This window comes from Suricata suricatta, chromosome 7, assembly GCF_006229205.1.
Source record: "Suricata suricatta isolate VVHF042 chromosome 7, meerkat_22Aug2017_6uvM2_HiC, whole genome shotgun sequence".
In the NCBI taxonomy this organism is placed as follows: domain Eukaryota; kingdom Metazoa; phylum Chordata; class Mammalia; order Carnivora; family Herpestidae; genus Suricata; species Suricata suricatta.
Genome location: NC_043706.1, coordinates 114,473,273 through 114,491,544, shown reverse-complemented (window position 1 = coordinate 114,491,544; position 18,272 = coordinate 114,473,273). Strand labels below are relative to the sequence as shown.

The following is an 18,272-nucleotide window of genomic DNA, read 5'->3' as shown; positions in this document are numbered from 1 at the left end:
GGGGAGCACATGGTTACAGGGGAGGATACGGCTGGGGGAGCACATGGTTACAGGGGAGGATAAGGCTGGGGGAGTAGATGTTTACAGTGGAGGATACGGCTGGGGGAGCAGAAGGTTACACTGGAGAATATGGGTAGGGGAGCAAGGAGTTAAAATCTCTAAATATGTATGTATAAGGCAGAACAAGGGGGAAGACGTTGACAGGTGCCGCAGTTGCCGGTGCACAGCTGGAACAAGCCTGGGGTTTGCATTAGTACGGTTCTCTCCTTCCTAGCCCCTCCATGTTCCTCGTGCCTTCATTCTACGTCCCGTCTGTTTACAGTGCCCTGGGTCCTTGTTGCTCCTGCTCACATGTTCATGACGGCTGATGGCAGAATTAGCAAGTTCTCACCAGCTCCCCCCACCCAGGGTGTGTTTCTGCTCCTTCCTCAGTGTGCTGTGAGCACGCTCCTCCTCCGTCCCCATAACACCTACCTCCGTGGACACTCTACTCTCCGGGCCCCAGATGGCTGCCCGGGATCTCAGCTCCTGCTCAGGTGCAGAGGCGGCTGTTTCCCTCACTTGACTCTTGTCTCTAAGTTAACCTCTGCACATGGAAGGGGTTTTGCAGATGGGTAATGAGGTGTAAATGTGAAGTGATTCTTTTCACTTTTATCACCTAGTTCCCAAGGTTTCTTCCTGGCAGTGTGTGTAACAGCACCTGGAGTGGGTGCTCTTTGAGAGCATAACGATCCCCCTGTCGGACAGAACTTCACCTTCCCAGGATACTGTCTCCCAGATGACCCTGTGATGGAGGCTAAAACAGGCCAGTAAACATTCTAGAAGCTTCTGGATAGTGGGCTCTGGCAGACCAGTGAACTCCATTGTCCTTGGATGATCCGGCCATTTATTTTTCTCTGTAAAATGGATAATCTTTTCTTTTTATACAATTTATATTTTTAACATATGTAATTATTTTCCGTCATTTACAATACAGTAGTTTCAATGATACTCCAAACAGAAAAGCAAAGTAAAAACTCAAAACCCCCACTTCTATTTCATGTAATTAGACTTACACAGAAATTAGAAGGTTAGGTACCAACTAGTTAATACCTAATTTCACAGCTATCTGAAGTGGCAATTGTAATATAGCAGCTTATCTATGATACATTCAAGATACATGATATAATTTATTACTTGCCCATAAGCTAAAACACAGCCTGCTTAATACCTTTCCTTAAATTTAAAGTGGATAATCTTAATCAGAAACCGGTGTGTGGAATACCACCTGTGTGACTAATCCATGGATTAGCAAACTGGTAGAAGCATGGGGGAAGGGGGGAGAGGAAGCACGACAAAATCGATAATCACTTCTTCAGGAACATAAGATTCTGCTTCACTTAGGATGGAAGAAACATTGTTATCTTGTCACTGGGTGGCTGGCTGATACCCCCCAAGAGTGGCTCCGTTTCACACACTTACTTTGGCCGCCGTTGTGCAGTTTGGTGCATGGCATTGCCAATAATCCTGACGGTCTGTGGGAGGGGGAGTCCGTGTTGGTGAGCCTGTGGATCACTTTTCCCTGCTCCCCTGCTGGTTTATTATCCCATTGAACAAGTGCTGTAGGAGTTGGCGCAGGGGACAGTCTGACCTACACAGATCAAAATACAGAAAGAGGGACACTAACAAGATAATGTACCTAATTTAGATAGTGGGCAACTCGGTCACATGGTTACCTGCTATTGACGTCGATTCCTTTTTCCCCAGGCTCAGTAGCAAGACTAGACCTATTCCTCAAAAGGATAACATTGGTTGCGAACAAGCAGGATTTTGCTCCAGGATTCTAAAGGACTCTCCCATGTTTGTTCCTGTTGGGGCTCGCACCTGCTTGTGTAGAGTATCCTGACATTACAGGCACTTACGTTGGCATTAGATCAACTAGGTCATTACAGCTGAGGGTAGAGCCACCCGGGACACCACTTGAGCTAGCTGAGTAGCCTTTTCTTTTGGACGGTTAAAGCTAGAGAGCTGGCAACCTTTGGGAGCATTCAGTAAAATGGGAGCAGTGTAAAAAGTCTAAACTAGCACTGTTCCCCGTTTGTAGTTGAGACGGCACAGAAAGCCGTTTGTCATTTACTTTGCCACAGCGTGTTGACAGTCCATACAGATTAACGGACCAGAGGAAACAGGGCCCTGTATTTTCATAGAATTCGTCCTCTGCCTGCTGGCATATTCTGTCCTCCCAAAGCACCTACAGAGTATATGTCACTTCTTGCCCTTCAGGTCCTAAAAGCAAATGTAAACAGCGTATTGGACTATTACAGTACTCCACAGGAGGAGATGATCAGTGTCTTTGAAAACTAAATTGGAGTACGAGGTAGACAGTGCATGCAGCCCTGAGGTAGGGCCAGGAAGGCCAGCTACTGTACCTTCCAACCAATGTGACTCCTTCCGGTGTTCTCTGTTTTTAGGGTAGAGCCGGAAGTGTTTACTGTATCAGCAGTATGTACATGGTGCCAGAGATTGTGATGACCCATTCCATAAACAGATCCCATTTTGGGGTTCCTTGCCATGGGAGGCACCATCTGAATAAGCTTCTGCTAAGCCGTCTTGACTATTTGCATCTCCAGATGGGCCAGTTAAATGAGAATAAGAGTGGCATCACTACCCTGAGCCTGTGGTGGCATTTCTGAGCATTTCCACAGGGTGCTGCTCTTGGTTTACTGTTCTGTTAGACTGCAGAGCCCCGAGAGGCTTCTGAATCCTTTCCCAGAAGAGCCTTCACTCAGGGTGTAAGCGTGAAAGCTGGGGTGGCTGGTGTATCAGTTACAGATAGCAAGGAGATAACCACTTGATGGATTGGTTCCCACTCGGCCCATTAGAAGCAGTTCTACTTGATGTTTTTTTAAGGGCTGAACAGTTTTACTTAGCATTCGTACGTTAGGGTTGTTTATGCGTTTTAAGATAATAGGCTTGAATAATATTGAAGTCCCAAATCTTGGCCCATTTTTGTACTGGCTTGTTCGACCTTTTCACAGTTATTTGTAGGTCTGCATCCATTATGGAGATTGCTCCTTATCTGTGTCCCTACCTTTTGTTTTTAAGGCTTTTGATGGTCATTGTATCTTTATGTAGTTAATTTCTCTTAACTTTTACCAATCTGATGTGTGAAGTTGATTATCGATGGAGTTGAATTTCTGATATGTTTATTTGATAGCTATAAATTTAATAATGACATCTTTTATGCTTTTTGCACTGGACTGTTTTTCTGCTGGCAGTCTGTAGGAGTTTCTTTTCTCCCTATGTTAGGGATATTAACCTGTTTGTTCACACGCTGCAGATGTTTTACACACGTTATATGTATTTGCAGTACAGATGCACATTTTCATGTAGCTTTAAAATTTTGTGTGTGTCGTCAGGTTTGTCATATTTTCCTCCGTGGTGTTTAGTTTTAGATCATGCTTAGATAATATTTTATCCCTCACTCCAAGATCATATAATAAATTTATGTGTGTAGTTTCATGTCGCAGCTTAATGATATCCAGTTTTTAATATTTAACTTAAAAATCATAGATTTATTTTGCTATATGAGTAAGGTAGTTTTCTGTTTTAACCCCCAAATGGTTAGTCAGTTTTCCTGATGCCATTTCTTTAATAATCTGTTTTCTCTTACTTAATATGACTGGTTTGTTTTTGTTTGTATGTTTGTTTGAGAGAGAGAGAGAGCCCGCCCATGCGCGTGCTCATGTGTAAGCTAGGGAGAGGGGCAGAGAAAGAGAGAAAAAGAATCAAGCAGGCTCCACGCTCAGCTCAGTGCAGAACCCGATGTGGAACTCGATCCCATGACCAGAGGATCATGACCTGAGCTGAAATTAGAAAGTCAGACACTTAACCAACTGAGCCGCCCAGGCACTCCTGATACGAACTTTTTAAATGACCAGAAGCCTCCAGAGATGAAATAAATGCTCATGCTACAGTTTGTCTTACCAACGTACTCCTTTATTTTTTTTTAAAGAGCTTTCAATCCTTATGAGGTGGTCCAAGAAAGTCTGTTGAGATTTAGAAGGAAATTTATAACTAATAGCAAGCAGCAAACAAGATTTCTCTGCCCTACAAAAGAAAAATTTCCTACTCCCCTGCCAAAAAAGGCTAAAAGAAATTCTTTTGAAACTAGCTGAATGGGTAACAGTTGCTATTTGCTATATGACTCCTTTTCAGTATTTATATTTTTCAGCTTTGACTTGAAAGCCATGTCATTACATCATCCTCAATGAACAGTTCTCCTGCATTTGGGATACAGTCAGTCCCTTGATCCCATAAATAAATAATGGCTATTTAAAAACATTTAAGCAGTATAAATAAACCACTCATCTGAAATCAAAAGAGTGGGTGAATTGGGTCATTTTTCTCTTGTTTTCGGAAATGTGTAAATTCTTTACACATTGAGATGGGTTTTCAGCTTCTACTTGACATTTTATTTGCACTCAGGCATAAAGCTGTTGGATCTCCCCTTTTTGAGGGAATAACCTTTTTAAAGTTGGAGTGTTTATAGACTTTGTGAGCTTAGCATAAATTTTAACTCTTGATTTCTGATTTTAAATGTTTGAAACCTGCAGGAAAGCACCGTGCAGTGAACTGTACCGTTTACCTGGCTCACTGGCGGTTGTTTTTGCACTTGTGTCTAGTATCTCTCTCCAGGTTCAATTCCAAGTTTCTTCAGTTGCCTCACGTTTTATTTTATAGCATGTTTTTCCTTCCAATTTAGAATTCACTTTAAAATCCAACATTGCCTTTTGGGTGCGTTTAGTTCTTTAATTTGGAAAGCACCCCCCACCCTGCCTTGTCTCCCCCCCTCCCTTTTGTGACATTGACATTTTGAAAAGTCTAGACCAGTTTTTTTGTAGATTATCTTGCAGTCTAGATTGGTCTGATTCTTTTTCTCCTCATGACTAGATTCAGGTTAAATATTTCATCGATCACATTGTGACTTTTTCATTGCATCCTGTCAGGAAGCTCATTGCCAGGGGGTCTCATTGATGCTGCTGAATTTGATCATTTTGTTTTAAACAGCAAATTTATCCAAGGTGAAATTAACTCTTTTATAATTAATGTCATCCGTGTGGGGATAGTTTGAGATTCTGTGACTGTCCTATGGTTTCAGCGTTCTTTAATGGTGCTTGCCTGCATCTGTTATTACATAGAAAATTATAAAATAATTATTTCAATTCTGTTATCCTCCCTTGTTTATTAACAATAATTTATTCATTTTATATTCTACTAACTTACAGAAGTGTTACAATTATTTTCCTGTTAGTTTTTATGCCTGTAGAGCTAAGCGAAGGTCTATGCGCCTTTGCTCTAGTAGTTCTGAGGGGACAGGGAAGAAAATAGTATTTCTGGATCATCGGTGCAGTTTTACATGTTAACCTCCCCACACAATTTCCTCTTGAAAATGAATTCATGATTCCAACTAATTAGATTTAAATAAACCACTCACTTTTAATTTTTTCTCAACATTTTCTGTATTCATCTCATTAAATTGTCCAATTGCCTGTATTAACTTCTAACTTAATTTCTGTTAATTTGTAACAATTATACATCTATCTTCCGTCATAGCTGCGGAAATCCAGAGGACACTGAATCAACTTGGAACGCCTCAAGATTCACCTGAACTGAGGCAACAACTGTAAGTATTTAAGAAAAAGGAAGGAAGGAAGGAAAGGAAGGAAGGAACCACTGTTATGTTGTTTGATGGTATGTGGTGTTAAGTTCGCTGGAGAAACAATGGAAAATTAATAAAAATTTTCAGCTGCCTAAAAACCAAGCTTTCATGCAGGTTTTTCCTTGGTCAGGGTAAGCAGATGATTTTCTTTATTTCGAAGAGCTAGCGGACCTGAGCAGAGCAGAGCAGCTTATTGGTTTTTTTCAATAGGTTGGTCTGATGACTTTTGAAAAATGGTACTCTAAGCCTCTCTGTTTATGTCAGTCACTTCCCATAGCTAACAGTTCCTTCAGCGACTAGATTCTTATTTGGTTTAGATTCAGTGCTTGTTCAGTGTGAGTTGTTAGCCCTCTAAAAACTTACACCTAAATCTTTGAATTTCAGAAAGCATTAGCCTCTGTTTAAAAAAAAAAAAATAAGTTCTAATGCAATGATGTAGTACATGTCTCTGTAAATTAATAATATGCTGCTAGAAGAACAGCAATAATACTTTGTGGTGTTACAGATCTTACACGAGTTTTACACATTTCCTCATCTGAATCTTACAGGATTAGAGTGAACTACTTACATCAAAATAATTATTTTCATTTTGCTTATAAGAAAAATAGGTCTTGTGGGGGTTTTGATGATATGCTTAACATCATTCTGAATCTGAATGTTAAATCTTAATTCAGTGCTATTACAGCCCAATTTCAAGCAAAAAATATGTGGTAAATGAGATCCCAAACAACATTAGCTATAGAAAAAAAATTGCGGGGGCACCTGAGCGGCTCATGTGAGTTTGAGCCCCACAGGGAGCTCTGTGGGAGCCGCTTGGGATCCTCACTCTCACAGCCCTATCTGCCCCTCCCTTTGCATGCTTTCTCTTTCTCTCTCTCAAAATAAATAAATAAGCTTAAAAAACAAAAAAAGAGGAAAAATTGCAAACAGCAAGAATTTCAAAAGATAGGTGATAGGAACTCATGTTTTTTATGAAGTACAATTGGAAGAATTTATAGTTAGGTCTAATTTATACTGATGTTTTCTGCAGTGGAGAGATGTTGGGGTAATAAAAATGCCCCAAGTTTAAATAATAAACCATCATTTGTTAAACTAAGATGGAATAGAAACACATAATTCTTAATTGTTATAATGTCTTGCTAACGTTGGTAGTAGAGATTGTGAATTAGTAGATATCAATCAGGTCTTCTTTTCAGAAATTTAGCTATAATTCATTTCCTAAAGATTTTGAAGGGTTTGTTAAAGTAGGAGACTTGGCAAATAGATAAAAGTAGTTAGTAATTCTTTATTATCAGTCAACTACAGTTATCTGTTCTTTAAAATACTCTTATATAGTATCTCATTATTTTAAGAGATCCCAAGTATGATTCATATAGGTGTTTAAAATGAGAGGTAACATGTGAGAAGTACTAATGTTGTGATTTGTAAAGCATCACATTAGTATAAGCTTATTGTTTTAAGAGTCAAGTTCCTTAGTTAAAAATCTGATTTTTTCCTTTATAAGCTAGCTAGCAAGATAGGTACAGATACTAATATAACTTATTTCTTACTATGATCTTTCTCTTTACAGTGAAATGCTATTATTTTTTTCCAAAGCTAACTTAAAAAATTGCAAATATGTATTATTATTTACTACCCTTTCCCCTGCCTTTTTAAGTATAAGGATACAAATGTCCAGATAGAGAAAGAGGAGAGGATAGATGTACCTCCAGCCCTGAGAACTGGACAGAGTCTCAGGTGACCGATCCTTTTCATTTGTTCAACTGACCTCCAGTTGTGAGATGCAGACAAGAGGCCCCCCGCCCCCCACCCTTACCTGAAACATCACACATCCCGCAGTCTGGCTTTGGCTCCGTGCATCTTCCTTTCTAAATGATGACTGATTTCTCAAAGCTTGGTTGCCCTGTGTGAGTCAAGAACTTTCCATGTAATATTTGCTCAATATCTATCAGAAAATAGAGCCTGGACATTTTTGTTTTCATAGAGAAAATTTAGAGCCAGTCTGTGAAAAAGGGGGAGGAGGGATATTTATCAGAGTATTCATCAGGATTGATTCAACTGGCAGCATTGTAACTTAAAGAAATCTCTTTGCTCTTTGGCTATAATGTGTGTTTTCTCACTGTAGGCAACAGAAGCAGCAGTATACTAACCAACTTGCCAAAGAGACAGATAAGTACATTAAAGAGTTTGGATCCCTGCCTACCACCCCCAGCGAACAGGTATCAAGCCTTAAAACACATTGTTGATGTATTGAATGTGAAAGAAATCAGATGCATTGTAGGGTCTTTGAACTGTTCTGCTAGAAAGGAAATCAAGGGGGGAAAATTGTATTTGAGATTAGTTCACAGAACACAAAACTATATTTAATTGCCCAGGTAGTATCCTGTGGTTCAATAAAGCAAAAATTATTTCCATGAAGTTGCCCTGACCCATAATTAAGCAAGTGCTCAGAAATTGTTTCCTGAGTAATTGTTTCCTGGCTTTCCAGGGCTGACTCCTTGCGACGTGCACGCTCATTCAAGATGTGAGGTTTCCTAGGGGCACATATTTGTTTCCTTGCTTATTACTTAGTGGAGGGTATTATTGGGTAAGAGTACAAGGTTTTATTTTCCTAAAACGAAAACAAAAAGAACTACTTCAAAATAATCTCAAAATCATGGCCCAGTCTTTACGATGAAGATATGAGGTGAGAAATCCAACACTCTGGACCTTTTGTCTCAAGGTGGTGAATATACATAGTACTTGGACATAATGTCAAAATGTTATCCAGAGTTAATCAGTGAGGCCCCATAATTGGAGAGCAAGTGAAAATTTCAGAATAAACTAAGGAGCCAGCTAGTGGTGAAACAACTTCTGCGAATTCTCTAGAACTTCACAACTTGATTCTAGTAGGTTTCTCCCCTTTTGCTCTAGCGTCAAAGGAAAATACAGAAGGACCGCTTAGTGGCTCAATTCACAACATCACTGACAAACTTTCAGAAGGTCCAGAGGGAAGCTGCTGAGAAAGAGAAAGAGTTTGTTGCTCGAGTGAGAGCCAGTTCCAGAGTGTCTGTAAGTATTTCACAAGCGTTATAAAGTGAACATGACGTTCCCTTGAAAGGCTACACTGGCACTTTCTTAAGTCCTAATAATCTGTGACTATCCTGGAAATTAGTATTTGAATATTTATTTTCAGGTTGTTCAAATTTAAGAAGGATGGTAGTTCTATACCATTGTGGTTCTTTTGTCCGTGTCATGGAACCAAAGATTTCATATTACTGTACAAAAATGGGGCAACATTTTGTCAGAAAAGATGCAGGCTCAGATCCTGAGTGATATTCCCATGGTGATTTGTACTAGAAGTCGTCACTTTGCGTCTGGGCTAATGGGAACACTTTACTCCTGGGTTATATGAAGATGATGGAAATGAACAGAGTGAACTATTGTGTGAATATTGAAAATATATATAAGCCTTGACAAAATAAAAGTAAGGGTAACTTCAAGTGGAATTTTGAGTTAATCTAATTTTAAATTCCCTTAGAAACTATTGCAGATTTTTTCCTTATTCCTTAATGTAGAGGTTCCAGGACTATATTATATTTTAATCAAATAATATTTATTATTTTGCCCTTCAGAATATTTAATGAATTCCTTTCTTATTAGCTTAGGATACAATTTTAATATTACTTGAAGAATTCGACCTAAACAATTAGAACAAGAACATTTCTCTTCTCTCCACACCCACACATGCACATGTGTACATAAATCAGTTTAGATTATTATAAGGGAAATGTGAATGCTGTGTGTTTTTTCTTTGCCCTTTCTCAATCCAGTCTATTACTAAATTATTCAGGGTGGTTTTCCTGAGGAGAGTGCAAAGGACAGGAATCTTGTATCCTGGGAAAGGTAAGACATACAAAACACACTGATCAAAAGATAATTTTCCAAATTCAATTTATATATTAGGGTCCCTGGAACAGAAAGTTTTTCGTTTTTTATATCGTGAATGTCCTCAGTTATTTATAAATAGAAATTAATTTAAACTTTTTTTCAAAGTCATTGTTTATAAAATATATAAATATATAAAATATTCTGGAGTGCCTGGGTGGCTCAGTTACTTAAGAGTCTAACTGTTGATTTCAGCTCAGGTCATGGTCTCATGATTCATGAGTTCAAGTCCCACATCAGGCTCTGTGCTAAAAGGGCAGAGCCTACTTGAGATTCTCTGTCTTCCTTACTCTGCCCCTCCCCTGCTTGCTTGCTCTCTCTCTCTCTCACTCTCTGTCTCTCTCTCTCTCTCTCTCTGTCTCTCTCTCAAATAAAATAAACATTAAAAAATATATTGAATATTCCAGTATAGCAGTAACACTTGGTAAATAATGATGTATCCAAATAAATATTATTGACATAATCATTTGATGTAGATTATTTCCTCATGTGAGGTTGAAGTCAACCAAGAAGACATACCCAGTTGCCAAATATAGCTTCCTTTAATTAAATAATAACTCTAAAAAACAATGTAAATGAAATGAATCATGTGTAAAATTTGATTAATACTTCTGTTATATTCTTAAAATTTAAATAAGAAATTTAAACAGTTCTCTGACTTTGAAGAAGAGATACTCTATTTTGTATTTCTTAAATAAGGAAAGAATTCCCACTATTTTAATACCAGCCTTTTTTCTTTTTGTGTTTTTTCCATATTCCGTCTGTTAGCCAAGCTCAACCTCAGGTGCAGGTGCAGGATGAAGAAATTACAGAAGATGACCTCCGCCTCATTCACGAGAGAGAGTCTTCTATCAGGCAACTTGAAGTAAGCTTTGCGTGGCCGTTGGTGGCTTCCGTGTCCTCAGTGCGTTCCTGACCATGCTGGGGAGGGGCTGGCAAAGAAAACTAAATGTATCGGTGTGGTGGCATTTCTTACAGATGAGAGTAATTCAGTTCCCTTTTTAAAAATAAATCTCTTCAGACTTGGTGCTAAAATGAGAGGACAGACCTGCCTTGTCTCCAGATTTGTTCTTTATCCTGCCGGCTCACCTCAGGTCCTTCACACAGAGGAAATCTCAGTTCAGAGATGTGTGTTTGGGGGGGGGGGTCGGGATGGCCTCCGTAGCACGTGGTACACCTCAGACCCACGTGAATAAGACGTGACGGGGGCTTTACATGTCTTTTACTTCTCTGTGGCATGTTCTTGACCTCAGAGAGTCCTCCAGGGTTTAGTAAGCCGCAGTTCTCCTGGAAGCTGCCTGCTCCCTGGCAGGTGGGCTAGTCGCTACCAGTGGCTCCGTTTATTAAGTGTTTTCAGGCACCATGTGATCAGTTCTTTGCATGATCTCAGTTAGTTCCCCTAAAAACCATGAAGTAGTTAACTGTGTCGTCATCATCACATTTTATAGTTGGGGAAATAAGGCACAAGATGAATATGGAAATTGTCCAACCCCCCCCAATAAAATATTTAAACAGTAAAATATATTAACCTCTTTAATAGGGCAAAATGGAAGTTAACCATGTACTAAAGAAAAGTAAATGTATAACTTCTTCATTGCTGTTCCATTGCATAATCAAATTTATTAATGTGCGACTTTCACTTTAGACCTAATGTATTGTACTTTTCCACTGTCAAATTGATGTATCAGTTTTTTACTAGGAATATAGCCTAATAATAATATGTTTTACTCTTGCGAGGAAATACTGCTAGTGCTAACAAAACTATCAGATTATATGAACAGAAGCTCAGTAACCCAGGGCCCTTCTCTGTTACGGATTCCTGGTCCCTGTGCTTGGTATTTTTAATGTCACAAACTTACTTTTAAAGAACTGGTTACAGTTGTTGCGGGTCATGTCACTTAGGGTTAATTAGAGTAAAGTAGTCTTGGGATATTTCCACAGTTTAAGGTTTAAGTCTAAATGCATTCTCACCTAATGTTCCCCTTTTTTGGGTTGGGGGCTGAATTTCTGATTATAATAATATGTGCTTTTTTCTCTCAGGCTGATATTATGGATATTAATGAAATATTTAAAGATTTGGGGATGATGATTCACGAGCAAGGAGATGTGATAGGTAAGCCCTACTGAGCGAGGCAGGAGGAGGCTACAGCAATTTACCTATGGTAACTTCTTTTTCTTTTTTTAATTTTTGTAAATGTTTATTTATTTTTGAGAGACAGAAAAAGGCAGAGCAGGAGCTGGGGAGGGGCAGAGAGAGAGAGGGAAACATGGAATTCAAAGCAGGCTCCATGCTCTGAGCTGTCAGCACAGAGCCCGACACAGGCTTGAACTCACAAACCCTGAAATCATGACCTGAGCCAAAGTCAGATGCTTAACCACCTGAGCCACCCAGGCGCCCCAACCTGTGGTAACTTCTCAAGCAAGAGCAACCCCTCTCTCTTTCAGATGCCCTAGAATTAAAAGCACAGCTTCTACAACAGACAAAGCATCACCCTTGGCATTATCTAAGACAGATCTCCTTTCTGGCTCCTACTGATGGAATCAACTAGCTTCAGGTTTTTTTTTCTGAGTCACCAAATCTAATCAGAGCCTTCTTCTAGGGAGACTGTGGAAGGCACCACGTAGCCTCATGGCTGCTTATTTGCAGGATGCCTGGTTTCTGTCTTAACCCCTGTTAATTCACATCACACCAAGCACTTTCTGGGAAACTTGTGCTATTTATAGTTGTGCATGCTGTCTTGTCTTTTAGATTAGAGGGAATGGGGAGCCTAATCATTTATTCTAATATCTTTTTGGTAGATTAATTTAGTTGTATTAGATGGTGAGCATTCTTTTACAAATTCTTTAAAAAATCAGTGACTAAGACTCCCTGTACATTTTAAATGTGATAGTTTTTCAGTTAAGGCATAACTGTCAGCACTGATCAGTGTCTTGAAGATACCAGTGGATGTATCTAAAGATATATTTAGTATATTTTCTGAATTTGATTCAGTTGAAATACTTGGACCTATACTTTGCTACAAATAAATATTTTGTGTCCATTCTTAACCCTTCTCTGTAGTTACAGTAGATCATGGGAGAAAATTTCAAAAACCAGTTCATTCATTCACCCAATAAATATTCTTTGAGTGCCTACTATATCCAAGCACAATCTAGGCATTAGGGACTTAGCTGAAATTAAATAAATGGTAAAATACCCTGCCTTCATGAATCTTATAATCTAACTGAAAGAGAGAGACAATTTTGGTAAAAAGAAAGAAGAGTTAGTAAAGGCTGTAGTGCTATCAGGGAAATAGGGAAAGTAGGAGGATGGGCTGCTCTCAGTGGAGCATGTTACAGCTTTACTAGGGCAGTCAGGAAAGACCCAACTGACGGGACATTTCAGCCAAGACTCCATGAAAATGAGGGAGCAAGTGAAAGAAAATCTTCTAGGCAGAGCAAAGGATATGTGCAAAGCCGTCAGGTAGAAACATGTCTGATGCTTTTGGTGAATGAAATGAGCAAGAGGGAGGTAGGGATGATGTCAGGAATCATAAAGCTCAGCATCATGTAGGATCCTGAGCCATATGAAGACTTTCATTATTATTAATGGATGGAAAGCCGCTGGATGATTTGAGCAATGTTATCATCTGACTTAGGTTTTTTGTACTGTATTGTATTTTGAGAGAAAGAGAGTGCACCTAGGGGAGAGGGGAAGAAGGAGAAAGAGAGAGGGAGAGAGGGAAGCAGAAACTTAAGTAGGTCCATACTCAGTGCAGAGCCCAATGTGGGACTTGATCCCACAACCCCAGGATCGTGATCTGAGCTGAAATCAAGAATTGGATGCTTAAGAGCCACCCAGGCACCCCCCTGACTTAGGTTTTAAAACACGCACACTGGCTACTAGTTTGAGAGCAGACTGTAAAAGGGCAAGACCAAAAGCAGAGAGACCACTTAAAAGGTGATTGCTGCAATCTGGGTGGGCGGTGTGTTGCCGTGGATCAGGATGGAAGCAGCAACATGGGAAGAGGTTTTAAAATGTAAAACCGAAAAGATTTACTGACTGGCTGGATGCGGGTATGAGACAGGATTAATTCCAGGACAACACTTTCAGGTTGGCCAAGCCCAGGAAAACGATGATGTTGCCATTTTCTAAGATGGAGAAGTCTGTAACCGAAACAGATTTAGAGGGCTAGGAATCAACAGTTTTTGGAAATGTTAAGTTTGAGGTGCCAGTTGAAATGAGGTACACTTGCTTGGCAGTCAGGAATTTGAGGTGAAATAAATTAATGTCAGGTTGTTTTGTTTTGTTTTGTTTTTTTGCACCCATGCTCAGCTGCAAGGGTGCAGGTTGGGGTTTTGTCACATATCTGACTAAAGTAGGTGGCAAGGGAGCCAGGGGTGAATGTAAGAAAGTGTGGGTAAGTGGTGGCCCAGGAGATCTAAGCTGGGGAAGGACCAAAGTGAGGACAGGAAGTGTATTGAGGGACAGTGACGTAGGGCTAGGGTCAGTGAAGTCAGGGTCTTTGAAGGAGTGTGCTGTAAAGGTAACGATGCTCAGAAAGTGAAGTGTGAAACAGAGTTTATAGAGAAACTGCAGTCATTGAAAAAGTGTGGTCAAGGCACTGAGCAGGCTGAGTATTATATTAGCAGGTCAACAGTTGGCTCATCAGATCACCAATTTGTATAATAGGAGAAGCATCAAAGTGAATCTAGAGCTAAAATATTCCAGGAATGAGGGAAAGACCATGAGGTCTGTAGATGTTTGCTACAAGAGAGCTGGATCCATTCCCAGGCATGAGCTTTGCTCTGAGAGTTGGTAGGGAGAAGGGAGGGCAGTGGTCTTGTGCTGCAGGCTGACCCCACTTCCACCTCTAGGCCGGAGCAATGAGGGAAGGAGAACTTAGGAAGGCTCGTCCTTCTCCCTGGAGGGCTGGGTTTCAGCACAGAAGTGGCTTGATGAGGATCACAGCACAGGTGGTAGTTTCTGATACTCTGTGTTTACCGTCAGGGACACTCGTTAGATGTTTAGTACCGCATTGGCCATGGGAGCCCACAGACTAAATAGTACGCTTCGGCACTAACCAGGTAGATCTGGGGCTGTGTTGTAGTGAAGATGATCCGTTTTCTTTTCAAATGTGTGTGTTTCATTTCGATCATTTGAGAAATAGTGTAGGGAAGAGTGATAGCCAATTTAATGAAAAATTAGACTTTGCCCACGTACTCCTAATGTTAACGTTTGAATAGTGAACATAGTTGATCTTACCTCGAATGAAGTCTTGTGCTGTATGCAGCTCTCTTACTGGGGCATCAACACCGTCTAGCAGTTTTGCATGTGAGTATGTCTGTTTTATTTTAAAGATAGCATAGAAGCCAACGTGGAAAACGCGGAGGTGCACGTTCAGCAAGCAAACCAGCAGCTGTCAAGGGCAGCAGAATATCAGGTACTATTAACTGCAGTAAATTGCCTCGTGTGTGTGTGTGTGTGTGTGTGAGAGAGAGAGAGAGAGAGAGAGAGAGAGAGAGAGAGAGAGAGAGAGATCGAGCGGTCAGTCGGGTGTAAAGTCGCTGGAGATGTTAAAGTTTAAAATCCCACGGAAGACAGGTCAGACATAGCTGGTCAGTTCAAAACTGGGGTTAGCCTGTCTGTTCTCAGGGCTGAACCAGAATTGTGGCCCACAGGGAGAGGCAGTTCAGTGTTGAGAGTCCTGGGGAACAGTAGATGCCTCTAGGCATTTCTGACAGCTGGTGGTCTCTGATGCCAGCCCTCACCCTCAGTCCCTCTGTCCCTCTGTATCTGTCACTCTTTCCTTTCTTTTTCTTTTTTTTTTTGGTCCATGACCCTCTGTACTAAGGAGACAAAGATCTTTGTTCTAGAGAGGTCTCTTAATTCCTATGGCAATTATATTCACTTGGAGTGCCCCTGATCCCTAGGTATTGCGTCCGCATTCAGCACACCCTTCAGGAATGAATTGATCTCTGGCGGGAATCAGGTTAATGCAGGGAGTCCCTCTCTGTGTGACAAACAGAAAGTAGGTGAAAGCACTCCACAAAATTACAACCATGAGCTAGTTCTGTATCTTAGGATATGGAGACAGTAAGGTTAAGGCCCTTTTAAAACTCCCATTTTTGTTGTTCATAATTATTTTCTCAGACCTTGTTACCTTTCTATAAAATATCTAAGATATTGCCACCATTTTGGGTATATTCAGTCACTTTTCACTTTTGTCACTAACCCCAGAATTTCCTTTCATCGCAGTGCCATTTTTCACTAGACAAACCACTGCAGCCTTAGTGATACACAGAGAACAGGGAAGCTCTGTAGGGATTGCTGAGTTACGGCCAGTTGCACTCAGCGATGGCAGTAACCCTCGCTCACCTTTACCTTCCGCATGCCTGTGACTTAGGTGTGCAGCTCAGCAGAATTAATCTCACAGACCGTAGGTATCACTCATGAATAGTTGAACACACATCCACACACGCACAGTAACCTACAAATGCTAGGTCAACAACTGCTCAGACACAGTGGTTGGCGGGATCTATCGATAACTAGGCTTATGTGCCATTTTGGTTTGCTTTTGGATTTTGGAGGGCGGGGAGATGTACCTCCGAGTTTTACTTTCCCCTTGCTCCGGGAAGGGCCAGCCTACATCCACCCTGGGCAAAAGGAACATATCTGCCCAATCTTCCCGCCTCCTTCTCTGGAGCCGCCTCCTCGTAATCCCACGGGCCCGGAGGGGGAAGGAAAGAGCCGTGCAGCACAAGCGCTCCCTCCAGTTGTCCTTGGAGGCCTCTGCAAAGTGTGGGACTTGTCACTAGTGAGGGTGACCCAGAAGTGGAAGGAGAGCTCTTCTCATTGCAGTGCCCTGGGACCTCACCACTCCACACGAGGGAGGGCGCCCTGGGTGGCAGGTCCCCCGGAGCCTGGAGCCTGGGATTGGTCTTAACGGTCTTGTGTCTTGGTGCTCAAGTGGCGTCTGGGGAACCCGTGTAGGCAAGATGCTGCTGAAACTTGAGAGGAATTGTGCCTCGTATATGAGGAGTATTCAGCTGGAGAAGTTGCTGACTATGTGGTATACTGAAAGTCATTACAGTTCTCAGGAGAATTCCACAGAAACCTATCTTTCTGGAAATCTTATGGTACTACTAGACGACACAAAGAAAATTTACAGATTTTTTTTACTTTGTAAGAAAAAGGATTCCTGCATGTTGCTGTGAGATAACGCAAGCCGTTAAAGAAATGTGGAAATCTACAGCGGGGCCAGGAAAGAAGAATGGAACAAAACTGTTAACCTTTGTATTTTAAGTGACTGTATTGTAACTTTTTAGCTGTTTGGTTTTTTATTTGTATGTTGAGATTTCGAATGCGGTTTCTGCTGATATTAAAGAATGGGAATTCTGGAAACTAATACTCCAGGAAAAATTGCCAAGCGTTCACGCTTGCTGGTATTTTCAGAGAACTCATTTTGAAGAGCAGCTCTTTGATGAAAATTTTAAAATGCATGAGCTTTTAAGCTGTCCTTAGTTTTTACACATAGGTAACTTTAGTCCGTTGGTTAAGTCAGTAACTTTTATTTCCCTGTGTCTCTTTTTTTAAGCCCAGAAAAATTACTGATAAAGGTTGAATAATTAGCCCCTGAATTAAACCATTAATTCAAGAAGACAGCTTTTTAAGAGAGGAGTGCCATCCATATTTGAAGAGATTTTGGAGAAGCAGAAAAGTATAGCCAAAAATGTGAGGGCAGTTAATTACTATTGGTTTTACTCTAGAAGTGAACCAAGTGATTTTCAGTTGCTATAGAGATGCTCCCCTACGTACATAAACCTGTCTTTTTGTCTTTGCACCTGTAGCGCAAATCCAGAAAAACCCTGTGCATCGTCATTTTTATCGTTGTCATCGGACTTGTCATTCTCGGCCTCATCATATGGAGAGTGAAAGGCTGAATTATGAAGGAGCACACGGTTGCACTACATTCTCTGAATTATGTACGAAAATTCCTGTAATCATGGGTTTTTTTATTATTATTATTTTAAAGCCACTGCATAAAGGATAGCTCCCATACTTTATTTTTTATTTGGCAGGGGGGAAGTTTCTTTTGGCTTCAATCTGATATTTTCAAACACTGAAAGTTTTCCTCATTCTCACTGCTGGCATAACTTCTGTGCTTTTCAGTCCAGTAACTCTGAGGTTTTGTCCACAATGTATATGCCTTTCATTTATAATTTATTTGCCCTGTTGACTTAGCTTTTGGGATCAGTAAATTTAAAGAGGTGTGTGCGTGTGCATGTGCGTGTGTGTGTGTGTGTTCTGTGTGCATCGGTCTCTGTCACAGAGACACGCACCCAGATTTGTGTGACTTTGAGTAAAAATCTCAAATTTAATTTTGATTTGGGCCAGCAGAGGAAACATTCTCAGTAACTTAAATAAAAGTAACCTACCTGTTTGTGGTGTTACTATTTTGTTTTCTGGGTCATAGCAGCACAAATTATTTAATTTCGATTGTTGGTTTTCTCTTAAGACCCTTGTTTACTCTAAATGAAATCAGTGAATAATTTCCTAGAATATCTCATCCTCCTGATGTGTATATATATTAAGCATTGCTGTAGATTGCCTGGTCAGGTACTAAGGGTAATTGTTTTTGCATAGGACCCGTTTAAGTCTGAT

General features: G+C 40.5%; 1 protein-coding gene across 2 annotated transcripts in view; it reads left to right on the top strand.

Annotated features, from left to right (window-relative positions):
• Window positions 1-18,051, top strand: part of STX7 (syntaxin 7) — a 45,232-nt gene extending 27,181 nt beyond the window's left edge. The window contains exons 3-10 of one of the 2 annotated variants that reach the window (XM_029944531.1): window positions 5,596-5,665; window positions 7,827-7,920; window positions 8,615-8,752; window positions 9,534-9,586; window positions 10,397-10,493; window positions 11,669-11,741; window positions 14,969-15,051; window positions 17,459-18,051. In XM_029944531.1, the coding sequence (XP_029800391.1) occupies window positions 5,596-5,665; window positions 7,827-7,920; window positions 8,615-8,752; window positions 9,534-9,586; window positions 10,397-10,493; window positions 11,669-11,741; window positions 14,969-15,051; window positions 17,459-17,551 (701 nt within the window). In that variant the 3' untranslated portion in view covers window positions 17,552-18,051. The other variant, XM_029944532.1, reaches the window with a different exon arrangement.
• Window positions 18,052-18,272: the final 221 nt, after the last annotated feature.